This window comes from Delphinus delphis, chromosome 12 (genome assembly GCF_949987515.2).
Source record: "Delphinus delphis chromosome 12, mDelDel1.2, whole genome shotgun sequence".
In the NCBI taxonomy this organism is placed as follows: Eukaryota; Metazoa; Chordata; class Mammalia; order Artiodactyla; family Delphinidae; genus Delphinus; species Delphinus delphis.
In genome coordinates this window covers 7,072,975-7,091,955 of record NC_082694.2, presented here as the reverse complement: position 1 = coordinate 7,091,955, position 18,981 = coordinate 7,072,975, and the positions used below count along the sequence as shown (strand labels likewise).

Sequence of the window (18,981 nt, the reverse complement as noted above, 5' to 3'; positions counted from 1 at the left end):
TCTTTACCCTAATAATAGTGTGAAATGGCTTGCAGAGATAAGCTATAGAAGCTTTCATGATGGACAGCCCAGAGGTTTAAGGGTATCTAAACCCATTGTTTAAAAACTGTCCCCTTTCCCTAATACCAGGGAAGAGAACCAGTACTAGAGTATTCAATTCAGAGACATCCCCAAACTATGAATTCATAGCTCTTCCTCCACTCATCAGACATTTTAATTACTGGCCTTAATTACATTACATAAATAACTACATTAATTACAGGTAACAGACTGGAACTCCATCCTCTTCCCCTTAAGACCCTATTAGGTCATAATGCCTTGAAGGTAAGAATTCTCTAACACAGCATCTCCGCTGGGCACATACGGACTTTCCATAAATACTTCTCAAGTGTTGCTGACTAATCAGCTTCATAAAAAGAAAAGACAAGGTGCCAGGGCTCTGCTACCAATAGCTGGGCAGATCAGATGGCCACACCCACTTCAGTTTGCAACCTGAGGATGTCAAGCGGCCTGGACAAATCTTTATGTACACGTTCAATGAGGTAAAGTCGCTGAAAAGTGCAATACAGTACACAAAAATACTGCAGTATTATTACCGAGCTAATAAGCAATTTTTTTTTTTTTTAAATAGGAAGATGGGAAGAAAAAGGCATTACCAGCTGCTGTTCTTTCTTGGAGAAAATGAAGACTGATAACCGTTAAGTAATACAGACAGACGAGGGCAACTGCAGACAACGGCCAAGTCTTGAAGTGGGCAGAGCGAGAGAGCACCCCTGTCCAATTCCTCGAAGACAGCTTCACGCTCCTTCTGAGCAGGTGAAAATTATATCCACAACCCCTTCTACCTTCTCCCCATCCCTTTTCTTTCTCTCCCCTCCCTGCTGGGAAGGACTCCCCCATTCCCTTGCTACATGTGGCCAGCCCCAGGGACACGTGCCCAGGGGTTAACTCTTCACAGGTATTTGGAATTCTGGGCTAGAGCCAGAAACCTGGCACCCAAGCTGCTAACAGGAAATTCTGGATCCCCCCACCCCCACCCCTGCTGGCCCCAAAGCAGCAGAGCTTGAAATGCCAGAAATTCTCAGCTTACTTCACACCGCCCACCCCCCCCCAGGGGATATGTCCACCAACTACAGAGAACGGACTTGATTTTGTAGAAAAGAAAAAACTCTGCAGTCAGGAGAAGACTAGGCAGGGTGTGGGGGGCAAGGGGTGAAATAGGTGAAGGGGGTCAAAGGTTCACACTTCCTGTTATAGAATAAATAAGTCCTGGGGATGTGACTACAGTTAATAAGTCCTGGTGACTACAGTTAATAAGACTGTATTGCATGTTTGAAAGCTGCAAAGAGAGTAGATCTTAGAAGTTCTCATCACAGGCTTCCCTGGTGGCGCGGTGGTTGAGAGTCCGCCTGCCGATGCAAGGGACACGGGTTCGTGTCCCGGTCCGGGAAGATCCCACATGCCGCGGAGCGGCTGGGCCCGTGAGCCATGGCCGCTGAGCCTGTGCGTCCAGAGCCTGTGCTCCGCAACGGGAGAGGCCACAACAGTGAGAGGCCTGCATACCGCAAAAAAAAAAATTATATATATATATATATATACACACAAAAATATAAAAATATATAAAAACTGAATCACTTTGCTGTACACCTGAAACTCACATAATGCTGTAAATCAACTATACTTCAAAAAAAAAAGTTGACGACCACCACACCCCCCACATACAGCTTCCAGTTATTCCACGATAACAAGCAGGGGAGGACAGACTAATACTGACTAAGCCCAGTGGCTGTCAAGCACTGTCCTAGTACTTCAGATGCATTTTTCCCCAATTACTATTATAATTACAACAAGCTGTGTTAGGTAGGTAGCATTAGCCCATTTTACAGAAGACTAAACTAAGGCCCAGGGTCATACAAGGAATAAGAACAAGACTTCTTTCCTTTCCTACCTCCTCATAGTCCTATTCTTTTTGCCAACAATGATGAAGGAAATGAGATATAGATGTAATTGAGGACATATTAGAACAAACCATCAAAACCAAATTAACTTTAACTATTTAACTATTTAACCGTTCCTCTCTATGGCTTAGTTATAAAACACAAAAGTACATGAAATCCAAAACAAACAATCAAACAATAAACGTGAAGATGTCCCGAAGTCAAATTCTAATTCTTCTTCCTCAAGGCACTGCCCTGTTCCTCTAAACTAGCTTCAGTTCTCTTCAGTTCTCCCCTCAACCTTAACGCGAAGAGAAGCGAGGGTCTCTAAAACCAGGCTGAGGGTGCTCAGGAAGCTGGGGACCCCAGGAAACTGAGTACGGTCCAGCCATATAGTCAAGTCCACAGAGGCCCAGAGAGACAGAGAATCAGATGCAAAAATCGTGTCTCTTCCAAAAATTAAATATGGAATTACCATATGACCCAGCAATTCCACTGCTGGGTATACACCCAGAACTAAAAGCAGGGACTTGAACAAATATTTGCACACCTATGTTCCCAGCAGAATTATTCACGACAGGCAAAAGGCAGAAGCAGCTTAGTGTCCTTCGATGGATGAACAGGTAAGCGGGACGTGGTCTGTACACCCAATGGAATATTATTCAGCCTTCAAAGGGAAGGAAACTGACACAGGCTGCAATGTGGATGAACCCTGAGGACATTATGCTCAGTGAAATTAGCCAGTCACGAAAAGACAAATACTGCATGGTTTCACTTACATGAGGGAACTAGAAAAGTCGGATTCGTACAGACAGAAAGCAGAATGCTGGTGCCAGGGGCTGGGGGAGGGGGAATGGGAGTCAGTGTTAATGGGGACAGAGTTTCAGTCTGGGAAGAAGAAAATTCCAGAGCCACACAGTGGTGACGGTTGCACAACAATGTGAATGTCCTTAAGGCCACTTAACTGTACACTTAAGAATCACTGCAATGGAAAGCTTTATGTTACGCATATTCTACCACAATTTTTTTTTTTTTAATTCTGTTACTTAAACCATTTTTAAAGGAACAAAGCAAAGCGAGGGTCTTGAGAGACACCAGCCCAGCCCAAGAGGAGGAGAGCAGGTCTGGAGGAGCTGAGCTGGGGGAAGGTGGGAACTGAGTCTCAGGGGCCACCTAATCTTTCTAGAAAGGGCTAAACTCAGTCAAGTGACAACAGGGCCAGAGCATCTCTGCCTCGGATCAGACAGCTCCTGATCTGTAGTAAAGGAATGCGGGCCGGTGGTCTCCGAAATCCCATCCCACCATCGCCCCCCTGTGACCCTCCGGGTCCGACCAGCAGGTGTCCCAGCAGAGAGATAAGGTCGTCCTCGTGATGGGAAGACTTGAACCCACAGCTGCGGAGGTTATTCTTATTTTATTATTATTATATTTTTAGCTTTTTCTATTTTTTTTTGGCTGCATTGGGTCTTCGTTGCTGCGCACGGGTTTCTCTAGTGGCGGCGAGCGGGGGCTACTCTTTGTTGTGGTGTGCAGGCTTCTCATTGCGGTGGCTTCTCTTGTTGCAGAGCACGGGCTCTAGGCGCGCAGGCTGCAGCAGTTGTGGCTCAAGGGCTCTACAGCGCAGGCTCAGTAGTTGCGGTGCACGGGCTTAGTTGCTCCGCGGCATGTGGGATCTTCCCGGACCAGGGCTCGAATCCGTGTCCCCAGCATTGGCAGGAGGATTCTTAACCACTGCGCCACCAGGGAAGCCCGGAGGTTATTTTTAAATAGGAAAATGAGTCCATTTCATCCCAGTCACCTACGGAAGGTTGCGGAGCTGATTCACAAAAGGGAGAGGGACCGGGGCACCCGGAAGCACCCAGGGAAGCCAACTGTGTCAACACTTCACAGAGCGCAGGAGGGCTGGGCCCCCAGACACACCCGCACCCGAGGCCCAGGGCGGAACCCCGGGCCAGCTGTGCTCACAGTAGGTCCTCCACCTGCCGGTCCCCAGTGATGAGAAGGAGGCAGAAAGACTTCAAGGCGGCAGGAGAAACTTCAAGTCTTTTGGCCCCAACACGGAGCTTATGAATAATGTGCCCAAAGCAGGCAAGAACCTCAAAGATTTGGTTCAAAGGCCCTAACTGCCTGGACTAAATATTTCCGTTTTTAAGGGCAAAGGCCACAGAAGCCAACCTCTTACGGTGTGGTAGAAACATCACAAAACGTCTTCATGAAGTAAGTTTAAAATGACGCCCAGGCTGACATATGCAAAGGGATTTGCGTGCACACTTGAGAATTCCAGTCCTAGGTTAATTACTAGAATAAGAAAGTAATTACGAGAGCAGAGTTGTTCTAGATTGATTGCTAGAGTAGTCACGAGAGCAGAGTCGTTCTAGGTTAATTGCTAGACTAAGTAATCACTAGAGTAGAGCTGCTCTAGATTAATTACAAGAGTGGAGTACCTTCCATGAGGGCAGGACTTTGTCATGTTCACCGCCTGGAAGAGAGCTCGGCGCCCAGAAGCCCAGTAAATACCTAGTCAATGAACTTGTTTTCCAAGAGCTTCACGCTCTTAAAATTCAACTGTTTACTGACCACAACCAAGGCCTGACCTAACACTGAAACACGGACACACGATATTAAAAAGTCCTGTGTCAAAGTCACTTCAAGCTTCGGGTGGTGCGGAATCCCGACCACCTGTTCTGCTGCACCCGGCAACCGGGACCCCAAGAAACCTCAACTCTAGAAGCCAGTGTACAAAAATGGTTGTTTCAATGAGAAAAGCAGAGGGTGGTTAGTTCGCACCACAACAAAGTTATTTTTCCCGCAGAAATTTCCTAAATAAAGGTTCTTTTTAAGTTCTACTTTATATTTTGTTATTGCAGGCTCAAAATACCTCAATCAGTGGACGAGTACTTCCGGGCTGACACTTAAACGTATTTGTTTATTTAACTTTTTATTTGGAAATAACTGCAAGCTTAAGGAGAAGCTTCAGGAATTAAAATAGGACCAAGAACACCCATATACCCTTTGCCTAGAAACAGATTCACCAACTGTTAACAGCTCACCCCATCTGCTCTAACACCCTCTCTTTTTCTCATGAGATATGATATGCGATGACCAATATGATGTGATATGGTGCGCTATGCTGGATGACATAATGTGACGTGCTATGGTATGATGTGATGTGATGTGATACGATATTGAATACGGATATTCTCTTAACACAATAGCCTAGTTGCCAAGGTCACTCAATTTAACACATGCTATGCTTTTATCTACTCTTTGTATTCCGGTTGTGTTATGTTACCCAATAACAAACACCCATTAGAGCATTTTCCCCTCCAGCCCAGGACCCTCTCTAGGGCTGGGTATCACATTTAGTTATCATGTACTGCTCAGTTTCCTTTAATCCACAGCCCTCCTTTGTCTTTTAGGGTTGATGTTTTAAAGACAGAAGTCCCCATCTCCCTTTTTTTGTTTTTGACAGTTTTGATCCAAGAAGTTGTTTTTAGCTTGTAATAAAAATATTCTGACAGCTGAAATACTACAATCTGATTCAAATTTATAGATTTTTCTATACATCTTTAATAATTTACTCTGTTCTTAAAATGGAGATCTCTCTGAGGCTTAAGTAATGGGGAAACTGTCTAATTTATACAAGTCTGATTCTAAATAAAACTTTTCAGGAATGCATATCACAATATTATACATGTAGCATATTAGAGCACGTCTTCCCAAAGCTTCTGCGATTAGGATCTCTTTTCGTGTGAGCACATCAGCCATTTAAGTCTCTCTCTGAGGTTCTCCCTCCCTCTCCTTCTGTCTCCCCCTCCTGTCTTCCCGTTTTCCCTCCCCCCCCACCCCCCCGCACAGACTTTCTAATGATCTTTCTGCTATAAAGGGATGCTCACCTATGGAGCCTATGGTCTTGAGTCTTAGTAGGATTTCAGGCCTACAGTGTGGGTTTCTGTAGATTTTAATTCAAAAAAAGTAAACACGCTTACCATTATATGACTCTAACCTAACTTTTGGCTCTTAATATACAGTGCTCAAATCCAGCCTTCCAGGTCATGCAGAAAGTTAAAAACCAAAAAAGGAAAGCAGCTCTTACAGTGGGACACACATCCCATCAAAGAAAACCTTGCAGTTCCACAAGAGGCTTTCCAACCTCTCTCCTCCTCAAATCTCAATGTTTTATTTGGATAAATGAAGACAAGCAAGAGACTGAAAGACAAAACAACACCCGCTTAATGCAGACCTTTTCACAGCAAAGCCACCTGAGCATCAGACTTCAGAACTGTAGCCCTCGGACACACCACCATCAACCTCACCTAACAGCAACTCCCAGGTTAATACACTACGCTGCAGCTCCATCTCTTATCAGCCTCACCTGGCCACGGAGCTGGCTCAGGAACTTGACTTCAACCAGCAAGTGGTGGTACAGCAGACACGCATCTCACTCTAATTTACCAAATTCAACCGCAAAAAAAAAAAAAAAAAACAGTGAGAGGCAAAACGTGGACCAAAACACAGAGGGGACAATAAATTCACCTGGACAGCCCACAACTCCAGGAACACATGCGCTGGTGTGAGCCCCAGGGGGGCTGGAATCTCCCAGCTCCACTGAGGCCTCCACCTCGCAGAAACTCCTGGTACCAGGAGCAGATTACCAAGACAGGTGACGCTGCTGGTTTCAGGGTAAGTTTAACCGCAAGCAATTTCTGTCCTTCATGTTGATTTCGGAACCTAATCCCCACACTGAGAGACAGCTCTATTATATGGGGATGAAAAACACAGGCACACGTATGTACACACACACACACACACACACACACACACACACACACACACACACACACACACACACACACACTGTTTTGTTACACTGGGTTTACCCAAATCTAGTCTCTCCAGCCAAATCCTTGCTGTGACTGAATCCTTGACAGATGCAAGATCATGAGCTATCTATTCTGAAAGTAATCTTAAGGCCTTGCTTACATTTTACATTTATTTTTAATTATAACAGCAAAACAGCAACATAACAGAAACTCAGAACCCACCTTGGCTCTCTGCTCCTGTAGCAGATGAAATATCTAATCTCTAAGGGGCACTAACCTTTTCTGCCTTTTTTTTTTTTTTTTAAACGAAGAGTTTCTGTCATGTAAATACTGCTTCTCAAGTGAGAAACTTCAGAGGTTCCTTCCACACCTTGCATCACTAGGCCCATCCCATTTTTAAAATGTTACCAAATTTCCTCATGAAAACATTCCTACATCTCATCATTGGGCCACAATTCAGAACCCTGTTAGATGGACTCAATCATTCAGGGCAGCCTTTGTAGTTCACTGAAATAATCTGCATTTTCCATCTAGCAATAAATTCTATTTTTTGAATCCTGAAAACATGATTTACAACAAAAGACTATTTAGCTTTATGAATCTGAGAAATAAAGTCTGGTCAAAACACTTAGTGAAGCCAGATCAGATTCCCACCAGCACTTACCCCCGACAAGAGGGTACAAGGGGCGTGGCACCAAATGCCAAACAAGTAACGTTACTCAATTTTGTAAGTTGCCACGGTCTCCTCAAAGGGTTTCTTTTGCCAGGTGAAGCAATCACTGTCCAGGGCTAAGCCAGCATTCTTGGGTTCCATCGAAATTAGTTAAATTCTCTTGGTCGTCAGTTACAGATCCTTTGAGGCGTTTTTGTTGTTGTTGTTCAGTCCTGAGCACATAACCTCATTTCCAAAACAAAATTCCTTGGGAAATGCTCCTGAGGTCTCCCTCCCCTGGATGCCTTACCTACTTCCTTGACCTCTTCAAATTCTACCCACTGCCCATCTCGAGGCCCAGCTGCCCTTCCGCAAGCCCACAATACCTACAGATCCATCATTCAGCAGACACTCTGTTGACAAATAATATATTTGTAACAGTGACAACAACAAAAACCAACCAAACTCCACCTTGACCAAGCTGTACCCACACGCGGTCCCTACTTCCTCACCACCCACCAGCAGCCTCCAGCCCACCCCTACGCCACGCCAACCGGCACCCAAACTGCTCTCGCTGAGGCTGCCAACGTCTTACAAGCCTGTTCCACATGATGTTGCAGAGATGATCCCTCTTCCCTCCCTCCTTCTTAAATACACTCTTCTCTTGCCTTCTAGAAAAATCCACTCTGCTGATTTGCTCCCCTCCCCAGCCACTCCTCACCCCCCTCTGTGGTTTCCTCCTCTGTCCAGGCCTTACTGGACAGCTCACAGCCCGTCAAAGCTAACTTATCCAAAGCAGGCTCTCAGAGGCCACAGGGCTTTTGCACATGCTGTTTCTTCCACGCAGAAGGCTCTTTCTCTCACTCTGCAGCAGGCTAGCACCATCCTATACACCCTGCAGGTCTCAGCTGAGATCACAGGTCCTCAGAGAAATGCTCCCTGACACCTCAAGCTAAATTAGCTTCCGTGTTATTCCCTCTCACACCCCCTATACTTACCACCATTGATAATTCTGTATTTCATGGTTTAATACTGCCCCCCACCAACCACAAGCACCTTGCCCCCTCCAGACCATACGCTTCATGAGAACAAAGGGCCTGGCATTGTTGGATGCAATATTCTTTGGGCTTTTTCTTCTTCTTTACATACAAATAATTAAGTGGATTTTGCCAACGTGTCTATAAAATATAACAGTTGGAAATATAAACACTTCCACAAAGCAAAAACTGCTGTTGTTGTTATATTATCACTGTTTTGCAGGTTAAGGAACTGAGACCCCAGAAGGAATGGGATCCAGTTATAGTACCCTACCTACAGGAAAGGGACAAAAATTATAAATGTATTATAATGTATGATTTCTTCTCTGGAGGAAAACAATCACCCAGAATATATTTTAATTTCAAATAAAAGTACCTGTGGTTAGAGTAGATGCATTTCTGAAAATAGGTGAAACTGACATACCCCACATATTTGAGACACTTTGAAGGCTAAATATAGTTTACTGAGAGGACAAATATGTGAAGCAGGGCAGTTCAGGAATCACGGCCATGAGGCACTAATACGACTGCTTCAATGCCTCTCCTGACCCCGTTACCCACGGGATTCCCGTTACCCAGAAAAAATGCCAAGCTCGCCCAAAGTTTGCATTCTGTATTTTATCCAGTTTACATGTGCATGGAAAGGAGCATCTAACTGGACAAGGCCCATGAGAAACCCAGCAGCCCCTTCCTGCTCCCACTTCCCGGCTCCCCGAGGGCAACCACTCCCAGCTCTTTACTAGTTTTTTTCCCCATTTACCTGCACTTCTCCGGGAACATGCTGGTACGACTACTTCTTCAATTTTCCATACGGGCATCGGCTGGCAACTTCCAGAAGTGGAGGATGTATCCCCCCGTTCACTCAGCAACCCCACCTGCCACTCACTCCTCAATTAGGCAACAGCCTGGGTTAGACCCGGAGTCGATATTTACATTATTGTAACGATGTAAACATTAGTGCAAGCTGAGCTTTGTAGTGAAAGGATGAAACCTTTCCTAACCTACACAGCTTTTTATGTTCCCTGGAGCTGACAACTGTCCCGGAATTCCTGGCTCATTCAGCTTTCTATGAGTCAAGAATTCATCCACAAGCTCTCCCCTGGTGAGCGCATGTTCCTCCAACACGTGCGAGTGCAGGCGTATCCCTGCTCTATCAGTTTCTCTTCTCCTAGGAGTTGTCCTGGATCCTCCGCCCTGCTCCTATGTGGACTGAGGACCAGACTCTCATTTAAGGCTCTCCCTTCACCATCATCACAGAGATTCCCTTCTACAGATTTCTTCTTAAACAAGTAACAAAAAGCACAAACTATTAGAGGACAAGAATGGTACATCTGGCTGCATGAAAATTAAGAATTTGGTCCTTTAAAAGACCCACAACAGGGCTTCCCTGGTGGCGCAGTGGCTGAGAGTCCGCCTGCCGATGCAGGGGACACGGGTTCGTGCCCTGGTCCGGGAAGATCCCACATGCCGCGGAGCAGCTGGGCCCGTGAGCCATAGCCGCTGAGCCTGCGCGCCCGGAGCCTGTGCTCCGCAACGGGGGAGGCCACAACAGTGAGAGGCCCGCGTACCGCAAAAAAAAAAAAAAAGAAAAGAAAAAGACCCACAACAAAAATACAAAGCCCAAGCATGGAGTGAGATTTTTCAATACATATAATAGAAAAAGAATACAGAACACATAGACACACGTGCATGCACACATACAAAGACACACACACAGCTCCTAAGATAAGAAAAAGACACAAACCTTTCTCAAAAGGCAAAACAAATACTTAATAAACATATAAAAAGATTCTTATCCCTATGAGGGAAACACCATCTCGCTGGTTCTCAAATACTATTTTAATACCTACTAGATTGGCCAAAAGTAACATCTCTGACCATGTTCACAGCAGCACTATTTGTAATAGCAAAACAACAGCAACTAGAAACCCAAATATCAACTGACAGGAGAATGAACGAATAAATCAATCAACAATGGTATATTCATTCAGTGGGTCACTACCCAGCAATGAAAAGAAATAAACATGGTTACATGCATCAGCATGGTTCAATGTTAGAGAAACATAATTATACATATAAAACTGGAACTATAATGGGGGAGGGGGGCAGAAAAATAAGCTTCGGAAAAAATACATAAAGTGTGATCCCCTTGTAAAGAGTTTAAGAAAAAAACATACAAAACTAAACAATGTGTTGATTAGGGATACATATAAATGTGTCAAAACTATAAATAGGGCTTCCCTGGTGGCGCAGTGGTTGAGAGTCCGCCTGCTGATGCAGGGGACACGGGTTCGTGCCCCGGTCCGGGAGGATCCCACATGCCGCGGAGCGGCTGGGCCCGTGAGCCATGGCCGCTGAGCCTGCGCGTCCGGAGCCTGTGCTCCGCAACGGGAGAGGCCACAACAGTGAGAGGCCCACGTACAGCAAAAAAAAATAAAAAATTTAAAAAAATTTTAAAAAAAACTATAAATAAAAGCAAGGGAGTATTAACACATAATTCAGGATATTAATGCCCACAAGATTTCATAATTTAAAACTTCAGGCAAACTATCATCCCATTATATTTGAATATCCATTCTCTACTAGTAAGTATTTATTCAGAATAAAACCAATCACACAGTACTTTTTCCTAAGGAGACCTTACTGGGGGCTGTTTATTTTGTTGTTGATTTCTCTTTCCCTTTTTTTAAAGTTAAAAAAAAAAAGGAAGCAGAAAAATAATAAAATCTAATGGTTACAACACACCCACCAAATGTTCAAGAATATTAATGACTCAGATTCGTAGAGCTGTGTAAGTTGGCTGGTGATGTGCTGGGAAAATCATTCTGGGTCTGTACAGGATCATTTCCATAAAGGTTACCAACAGGGAGTTCTAACAGCTGGGCTGGCGCAGCTGACAAACAACCACTAATCCTTACAAGCACATAGGGCGGGTGTGTGAAATGGCAATAACAACCCTCTGTATTATTTATTCCTGTTTTCTTCGTAACTTCCATTTTCAGGATCATACGAAACACTTCTCCACCTCAAAAGCTCACAGCTATCAATTCTACGTGGGCGTCCGTGTATTCACTAAATACATATCAACAGCGCTCCAGCCACAGTGACAGCAAGGATTCCAGCGCAGGCGGCACAGTGGTGAGGGACGCAGACCTGGGACCTCCCTTCTGGAGCTCAAGGTCTGGTTTGCTCGAAACAGATAAAGCCACAAAGAGCCACATCACAACCAACAGTGGTCAGTGTTATAAAGGAAAAGTAGAGGGTGGGACAAGAGGATGGGGGCAGCGGGGTCCATGTCCAAGCACGGAAGCTTAGGCTGAGACGGGAAGGGGAGGTGTGAGCACCCCAGGCAGAGGGAACAGCCCGTGAAGGCCCAGGAGAGGAAAGTGACCGACACTGGAGGGTCTTTGCTCGAGAGCAGAAGGCAGAGGAGAAAGAGCCTTAGAGGTGGTGCAGGGGTAGCTCACGCGAGACCCCAGGAGCCGTGAAAATATGTTCAGGGCTGCTTTTGAATGCAATTGACTAAAGCTTTACAAAATAAGGGGGAAAAAAACCTGTGCTGGAAATATGATCAGATTTACTACTTTCATTTTAAATAAATCCCTCCTTGATCCAATGCTGCCAGAATATGGCTCAAGTAGATGAATTCTTTAAACGTTCCAAGCCTCCCAATCATTTCCAGCTCTTCCTAAAGAGCCCCAATTAGGCTGAAACTACCCACACATTTGTACCTCATATTATTTCCTGGAGTGACACAGCCCAGGCCTTGTTTGATTATCTAATTATAAATGCATGGCCCTTATTATGTTCTCATTAAATGCATCTGTTGGGAACCCCAAGGCTTTTGTTAATGGCTTATCAGCCCTTAAGAGATAACACCAGTAACTTTACTTATATAAACCTTCTGATTTATGCTCCTGGAATCAAAGTACTTCTGCTGTTTGTGATTTCTTCCTTGTTGTGCTTCTGGAAAACAAGACCGAAGTATGGAAGACTCTAGAGCCAATATGTGGGGAGTCTGCACAATGCAACGGCTGCCCTGTTGAGCCAAAGGGGTTTTGCTGGTGGCGGGGACGAAATCCACCACCAACTTCAGCTACCTGAGCAGGACTCAGCTGACGTCAGGCGGGCTACATGAAAGGCCACACTGGTGCTGGGCTTCACCATTCCAGCCATGGCAGAGTCATTCTGAGCAAGCTCTGGGAGCCCCACGGGAATGCCTAGATGAAACTCCCCCAGTCACGGGGACACTGTTCCCAAGGCAGGAGACGATTCACCCTGGGTACAGCCGGCCACTCACACTCAGTTTCCTTTATTTACTAGGATTTAATGTGGTCAAAGACCCCCTGTATCCAAGTCCTGCTGGCACAAATTGCTATTTAAATATTTAATCTTCTAATTACACTTAGTAAATCCTGCGCTAATAGATAAACGTCGCTTACATCCTTCACTACAATGCAAACTATTTTACGACACTTGTGTTCTAAGAAGCGCTCTTGTTCTTTGGTTTTTTTAAATGTTACTTTGCTTTGCTTTTCTTCAAACCTACCAGGTGACGAGCACAACTAAGCCCTTCATGTATGTTGTTTATTTTCATTCTAACCCTTATTATAATCGGAAGCCTTGTGCATTGCTGATGGGAAAGTAAGATGGGGTAGCCATGGTGGAAAACAGCTTCTAACACTCTAAAGTTAGTTTTTGTTCGTGCCTTAAGGCAGAGTTATAACGAAGTCTCAAAGAAGCCAAATAAACTGGCCCAGATCTGTACCCAACAAACTTATCTTGACTCCAAAGCCCATATTTTCCACTCCCACTCCATACTTCCTCCCTTGACCCTGTTAGGAAATCGGTTACCCCATAACTGCTACAAATGCGGTGACAGGAACAGGGGCCAAAGAGAAACACTCTGAAAAGTAGAAAACATCAATATGTGATTCAAACTGTAACTCTTAAACTGCCAGCCTCTTTGGGGAAAGAAATGCAAGATTATACAGGAATGTGCGTAATAAAACTGAAAAATAAATAAAATCCTTCAAAGGGGCACATCTGGGTGGTGATATTCGGTCTTTATTTTTGTTGTTGTTGTTGTTAATTTATTTTTAGCTGCATTGGGTCTTCGTTGCTGTGCACGGGCTTTCTCTAGTTGTGGCGAGCGGGGGCTTCTCACTGCAGTGGCTTCTCTTGTTGCGGAGCATGGGCTCTAGGCGCGTGGGCTTCAGTATTTGTGGTGCACGCGGCTCGCGGGCTCTAGAGCGCAGGCTCAGTAGTTGTGGCGCACAGGCTTAGTTGCTGTGCGGCATGTGAGATCTTCCTGGACCAGGGCCCGAACCTGTGTCCCCTGCATTGGCAGGCGGATTCTTAACCACTGCATCACCAGGGAAGCCCATCAGTCTTTAAAGTTTCATTCATGCTGCTCATTTTAAGTGCATCAGAGACCCCCGGGGGTGGGGGGTGGGGTGGGCAGTGATGCTGGGTGTCCTTCTGCCCACCACCTCCCAAAGGCTAACTGCTCCCACTCTGTTCTCCCAGAGCTGCACTTTTATAAGAAATATTCCCACAGGCTGGAGACCATATCCAAGGGAACACTGTATAACTTCACTTCCTCCCTTCCAGGGCAGCAAAAATCACTGTCAGGGGACTTGTGGAAACATCTTACAATACTGTGTTCAGCCACACCATGTTCACACTGGAAGCGAAGGTCACTGCCTTCCACCACCACCTGCCCCCTCCCCAGCCCAGGATCTCCTTCTCGAAGCGGGTCCCTGGGGCTGGTAATTGAAGTCACCTGAGAGGCTGGTGCCCCGCTCCTTTACCCTCAAAGGAGAAGCTACAAAAACAGACAGGAGGTTTCAATTCCCACCCACTCTCTCCAGCTTTTGGGTGGGTCAGCCTGCAGGTACACAGGAAACCGAGGAGAGAGAGGGCATGTTTCCTGGCCCATGTGATCAGCTCAGTCTGAAAGCTGGGCCTCCACACCCAACCAACTTTTGAGAAAACAAGTGGGCTCCATCATTCATGCATGGACTCAACCATCTATTCATCCTACAAATGTTAACTGAGCATTTACGCAAGGCTAGGCACCATCACAGGTAAAATACCTGCCCTCATAGACCAGACAATTTAGTAAGGGAAACAATGAACAAAATAAATATTTTGTATATTAGAAAGGGCTGTGGAGAAAATAAACCTGGAGATGTGTATAGGGAGTGTGTGTGTGTGTGTGTGTGTGTGTGTGTGTGTGTAAGCAGGAGGACGAATTACAATCCTCCAATGAAACAAAGCCTTCTATTTCTGAGGGTGGGCAAGTTTTCAACATGTCAGATTACTTTAAACACCAATGGAGACCTCACATTTTTAAGCCCGTACTACCTAATCTCAAACTCAGCATCGCAATACAAGAAGAGACACTTCCTTTTACTGCTCCTTTACATTTTATCTCCAGCCCTCTTAATCATCCTCTACTCGCTTCTCTCCAAAGAAAAGCCTAAAACCAGTCAGAATGCACACCCATTGATTTCAGAGATAAACTCAGTTTAACCTTTAAATCTTTGAAATAAATTGCTAAATATCTGACAAATTAGAATTCTATGTTTTCTGACAACCGCCACCAACATGGAGCTGGCCTCTGTGTCACGTGTTTTGATTTTACAACATTCGTAAGAGCCCCAGTAAGACCAGCCATGGGAGGATGTGGTAACAGGGTTGCCTAACTGGTACAGCCACTGGCTCCCCGGCTAAATGTCCAAAGGTGGAGTGTTCAGCTGCCGTAGGGGATGCCACCCTTTCACAATCACCAGGAGGTTCTGAGTCTCCAAGAAATAAAGCAAAGTGCCAGGGGTCTTTTTGTGGGGAATTTTCCTCCCTTTTTTGGCCAATCTTACTGCCTTCAAGAATAAGAAAATTGGGGGCTTCCCTGGTGGTGCAGTGGTTAAGAATCCGCCTGCCAATGCAGGGGACACAGGTTCAAGCCCTGGTCCAGGAAGATCCCACGTGCCGTGGAGCAATTAAGCCCGTGCACCACAACTACTGAGACTGCGCTCTAGAGCCCGCGAGCCACAACTACTGAGCCCATGTGCCTAGAGCCCGTGCTCCGCAACAAGAGAAGCCACTGCAAGGAGAAGCCCCCGCTCACCGCAACTAGAGAAACCCTGGGCACAGCAACGAAGACCCAACACAGCCAAAAAATAAATTAAAAAAATAAAGAATAAGAAAATTGTGCATACTCACAGCAAACCCAAACCAAAGTAAAGCCCAAAGGCACAGGCGCTACAGTCCTGCTTGATTTTGGAATGCAGCAGGAGTGAGAGCATCATTTTGAGTTCATCTCAGACAGACTGGACCTCAAAGCAGGCTCTCCAGCAGGGAAGGCATCCTGAACCTCCATCAGGCACGGGATCTGAGGCTTTGCCCTCCAGGTCTGGACCCACCTCCCCTGCTGGATGGTGAATAACCTGAAGTCCTTCCCAAAGTAGCCACAGGAGGAGCATCCCACAGTCAGTGTGCGCCGAACTAAGTCAATGAACGTTTGCTGGACCGACGTTCCTATGTTTGCTGTGTCACAAATCTTCAAGCCCTGTCCTCACCCTCTACTAAAGGAGACCATTTACAGCCCAGGTGCTGTGTTTAACGCATCAATGATTAAGATACACAGCCTTCAAAGGACTGGGGAGATGAACCCCTCCTCTGGCCTCTTCGCCTCTGATGAGCCCCACAGGGCGCCACCAGCCTCCGTTTCCCGAGAGCCCAGGCACTAAGTGTCACTGTGCTGCCCAGGGGCCCAGGAGGCCCACCCAACCTCCTACACTAACTCCCCCACTCAGAGCTTCACAGAGCTCGCAGAGCAGGCCCACCTGCTGCCCACCACAACCACAGGTCACCCCACTGCCTCTTCCATCCAGAAATCCCACCAACTCTGGCTGACTCCTTGAGGCTCAGTGAAGTCTACCCTCCCTACCGAATCCAACTGCCTGCTTTCCGGCCTCCCCGGCCTAAAGTATGGGAAGGGTAATGCCCTGGTTCTGCCCTTTCAGGACGTATGAATCGCATTTCCCCGTAGCCTTTACTCCAGGAGGTCCTCCCCCAGAATAAACAGGCAGCAGTCACCAACAATGGGCCCAGGGATCCAAGCTCGTCCCCTTGACTGCCCTCTCCCCCGCCCTGGTCTCCTACTTGGCATAAGGAGGGACAAAATGGGAAGATCTAAAGTCCCTCTTATTTCAGATTCCAAAATCTGAAATTCCATATAGCTTCCCTAGATACAACTGGAAAAGCCTCATATTGTTCCTCTGTTGACCTTTTAAACAGGTGTCCCAGCTAATGCAAGTTATCCAAAGGCCTGATTTTCAAGGAGTTTTGGACCATAACTTTTAGAGGGAAAAAAATGTGTTTTTTTTTTAAATAAATTTTACAAGCCTGAGTTTTTTTCCTCCTTTCATTCCTAGGAGGAAAGTGAAGGGATGGGGGCGGGGAACTGACCTGCTCAGTTCTGCTATTAAGATCACGAGCTCGCGATTCGTACCACCTGCGTTCCTCCTCCGGGCGTGGAGACCGTCCCAGGCCCGCCCGGCCCGCCCCGTTCACCCGCCCGACAGTCCCGGATTGCCAGAGCCTCCCGAGCTGCGCCCCACCGTGGGCCGGCCGTGTGTCCCCAGCCGCGACACCACCTGGAGCCTCGGGCGCGTCCAGATGGCCGGGGCGCACCCGCTGTCACCTGGCCCCGCACGACGGCCCCGCTCCTCCCCGGGCGGCCCTCGCTCCAGCCGGCGTCTCTCCTTCGCTTCCCGAGCCAAGCCTGGCCTCCGGGCGGTCACCGGGCCAGGCGGCGAAGGCACCTGCCCCGCCCGGGAAAATGCACGAGCCCGCAAGTCCCTTCTGCCACCACCTCGACGGGAGCTTGCAGGAGAGAGGCAGGAGAAAGGAAAACAAGCCCGAGGCAGGGCCGGCCCGGCGTCTCCCACAAAACCGCCACCTGCGCCGCAGCCCCGGACTGGGGCCGCGGGCCTGGCGGGGAGCGAGGTCCGGGCCCGGCCGTTGCGCCCACCCGCCCCGGCGCGCCCCTTACCCGTGAGCCGGCCGCCCCCCTCGCCGTGGCCGCGGCGCCGCTGCAGGATGAAGTAGCAGCTGCTCTTCTGAGTCACCCAGAGCTTCAAGGCGTTCTTCAGCAACACCTCCTCGGGCTTGAGCCACATCGCGGAGGTCCGGCCGCGCCCGCGGGCCCCGGCTCACATCGCCCTGGCCGCCGGGCCGAGCTCACTCGGGAGGAGGAGGAGGCGGCGGCGGCGGACGGGAGCGCAGCCAGCCGGCGCCCTGCGCTCGTGAGTCCGGGGAGCGCGGCGAGCGCAGCTCGCCCCTCGCGGCCCGCGCAGCCAGCGCGCAGGCCCCGCCCCGGCCCCGCCCACGGGTCGCTGCGCCCCGCCCACCGGCCGCGCCCCGCCCACCCCGCCGGCTCCTGCGGCGCCGCCAGGGTTTCCGAGTCCCGGCGGCTCCAGCGCAGTTCCGGAGTGGAGGGAGGAAGTCCAATCCCGGCTGCCGGGCTCCCCGCCTCTCCCCCTACGCTCGCGGGGGGCGCCGCGGCCCCTCTTCTCTCCAACGCCCCTGCGGGGAGACAGCCCGGAGAGCAGCAGGAGGAAGAGGAGGCGATGGTGAAAAAGACATCTTGTTGTCCCAGCTGCAGTTTGCCGAGCTAGGGCATTTATCTTAGGGGGGACAGAATGCACCCCAGGAAATCCACGTGTGTTTGGAATAACACGGCACTTAAAATAACAAGAAACGTTTTTACAAATAACCAAAAAACAGCGTTAAAAGCTAAAAATTATTTTCCGAATTTTTTAAACGCTGAGCGTAAGTTTTCCGTGATCTCACGAGGGATCCCTCGGAGCTGCTGAAGAAGCGGCGATGTTGTAGGACCCTGCGGCAAGGTTCACACCAAACTCAACACCGGACGCCCCTCGTGAGCACAGAAGATGCCGATATTAGGGCTCCCCTGCAGGTCCCCTACCCAGGAACGAAACCAGGCACGCTGGTTCTCAGAGAATTGAAAAGCTGGGAAGTATGGAGTAGGTGATAGTAAAGAAAAGCTATAGCGAATATGCAGGTAGGGCTTTAAAAGTATTTCCTCAAAGCGTGGTAGAAATAGACACATGGACGCTGGCCTTGAACAGCTGAGGGGGACTCCGAGGCGTCTCCTCAAGGAAGCAGTTAAATCCAACATCCTAGAAAGAGAGGGAAAGAAACTCCAACATGACCCTCGGGTTTTGACAAAGGGACCCCTGACAACATGTGACTTAATTAGGACAAAACTGAGGTAAAGCTCTCACAAGATTCCTGGGAACTGAGTAGAACTGCTTCACTGGAGGCCAAGGAATCTGTTTGTAGAGGATCAGAAACCCACATCTGACCCAGTATGTGAGAAGCCAGGTAAGAGCCCTGTGCCCAGGACAAACGGGACCGCCCACCCAGGGGGCAGGGGCAGCTGTGGTCCAGAAGTGCAGGCCATGGACAAATATACCCTGAGCACAACTGAGGGAGGGAGT

The 18,981-nt window shown here is 47.9% G+C and overlaps 1 protein-coding gene across 2 annotated transcripts in view; it reads right to left on the bottom strand.

Moving 5' to 3' along the window:
* TBC1D8 (TBC1 domain family member 8) overlaps window positions 1–17,760 on the bottom strand; it is a 121,717-nt gene extending 103,957 nt beyond the window's left edge. For both annotated transcript variants that reach the window (XM_060027267.1, XM_060027266.1), the window contains exon 1: window positions 17,511–17,760. In XM_060027267.1, the coding sequence (XP_059883250.1) occupies window positions 17,511–17,637 (127 nt within the window). In that variant the 5' untranslated portion in view covers window positions 17,638–17,760. The remainder of the gene's footprint in view (window positions 1–17,510) is intronic.
* Between the last annotated feature and the right edge of the window lie 1,221 nt (window positions 17,761–18,981).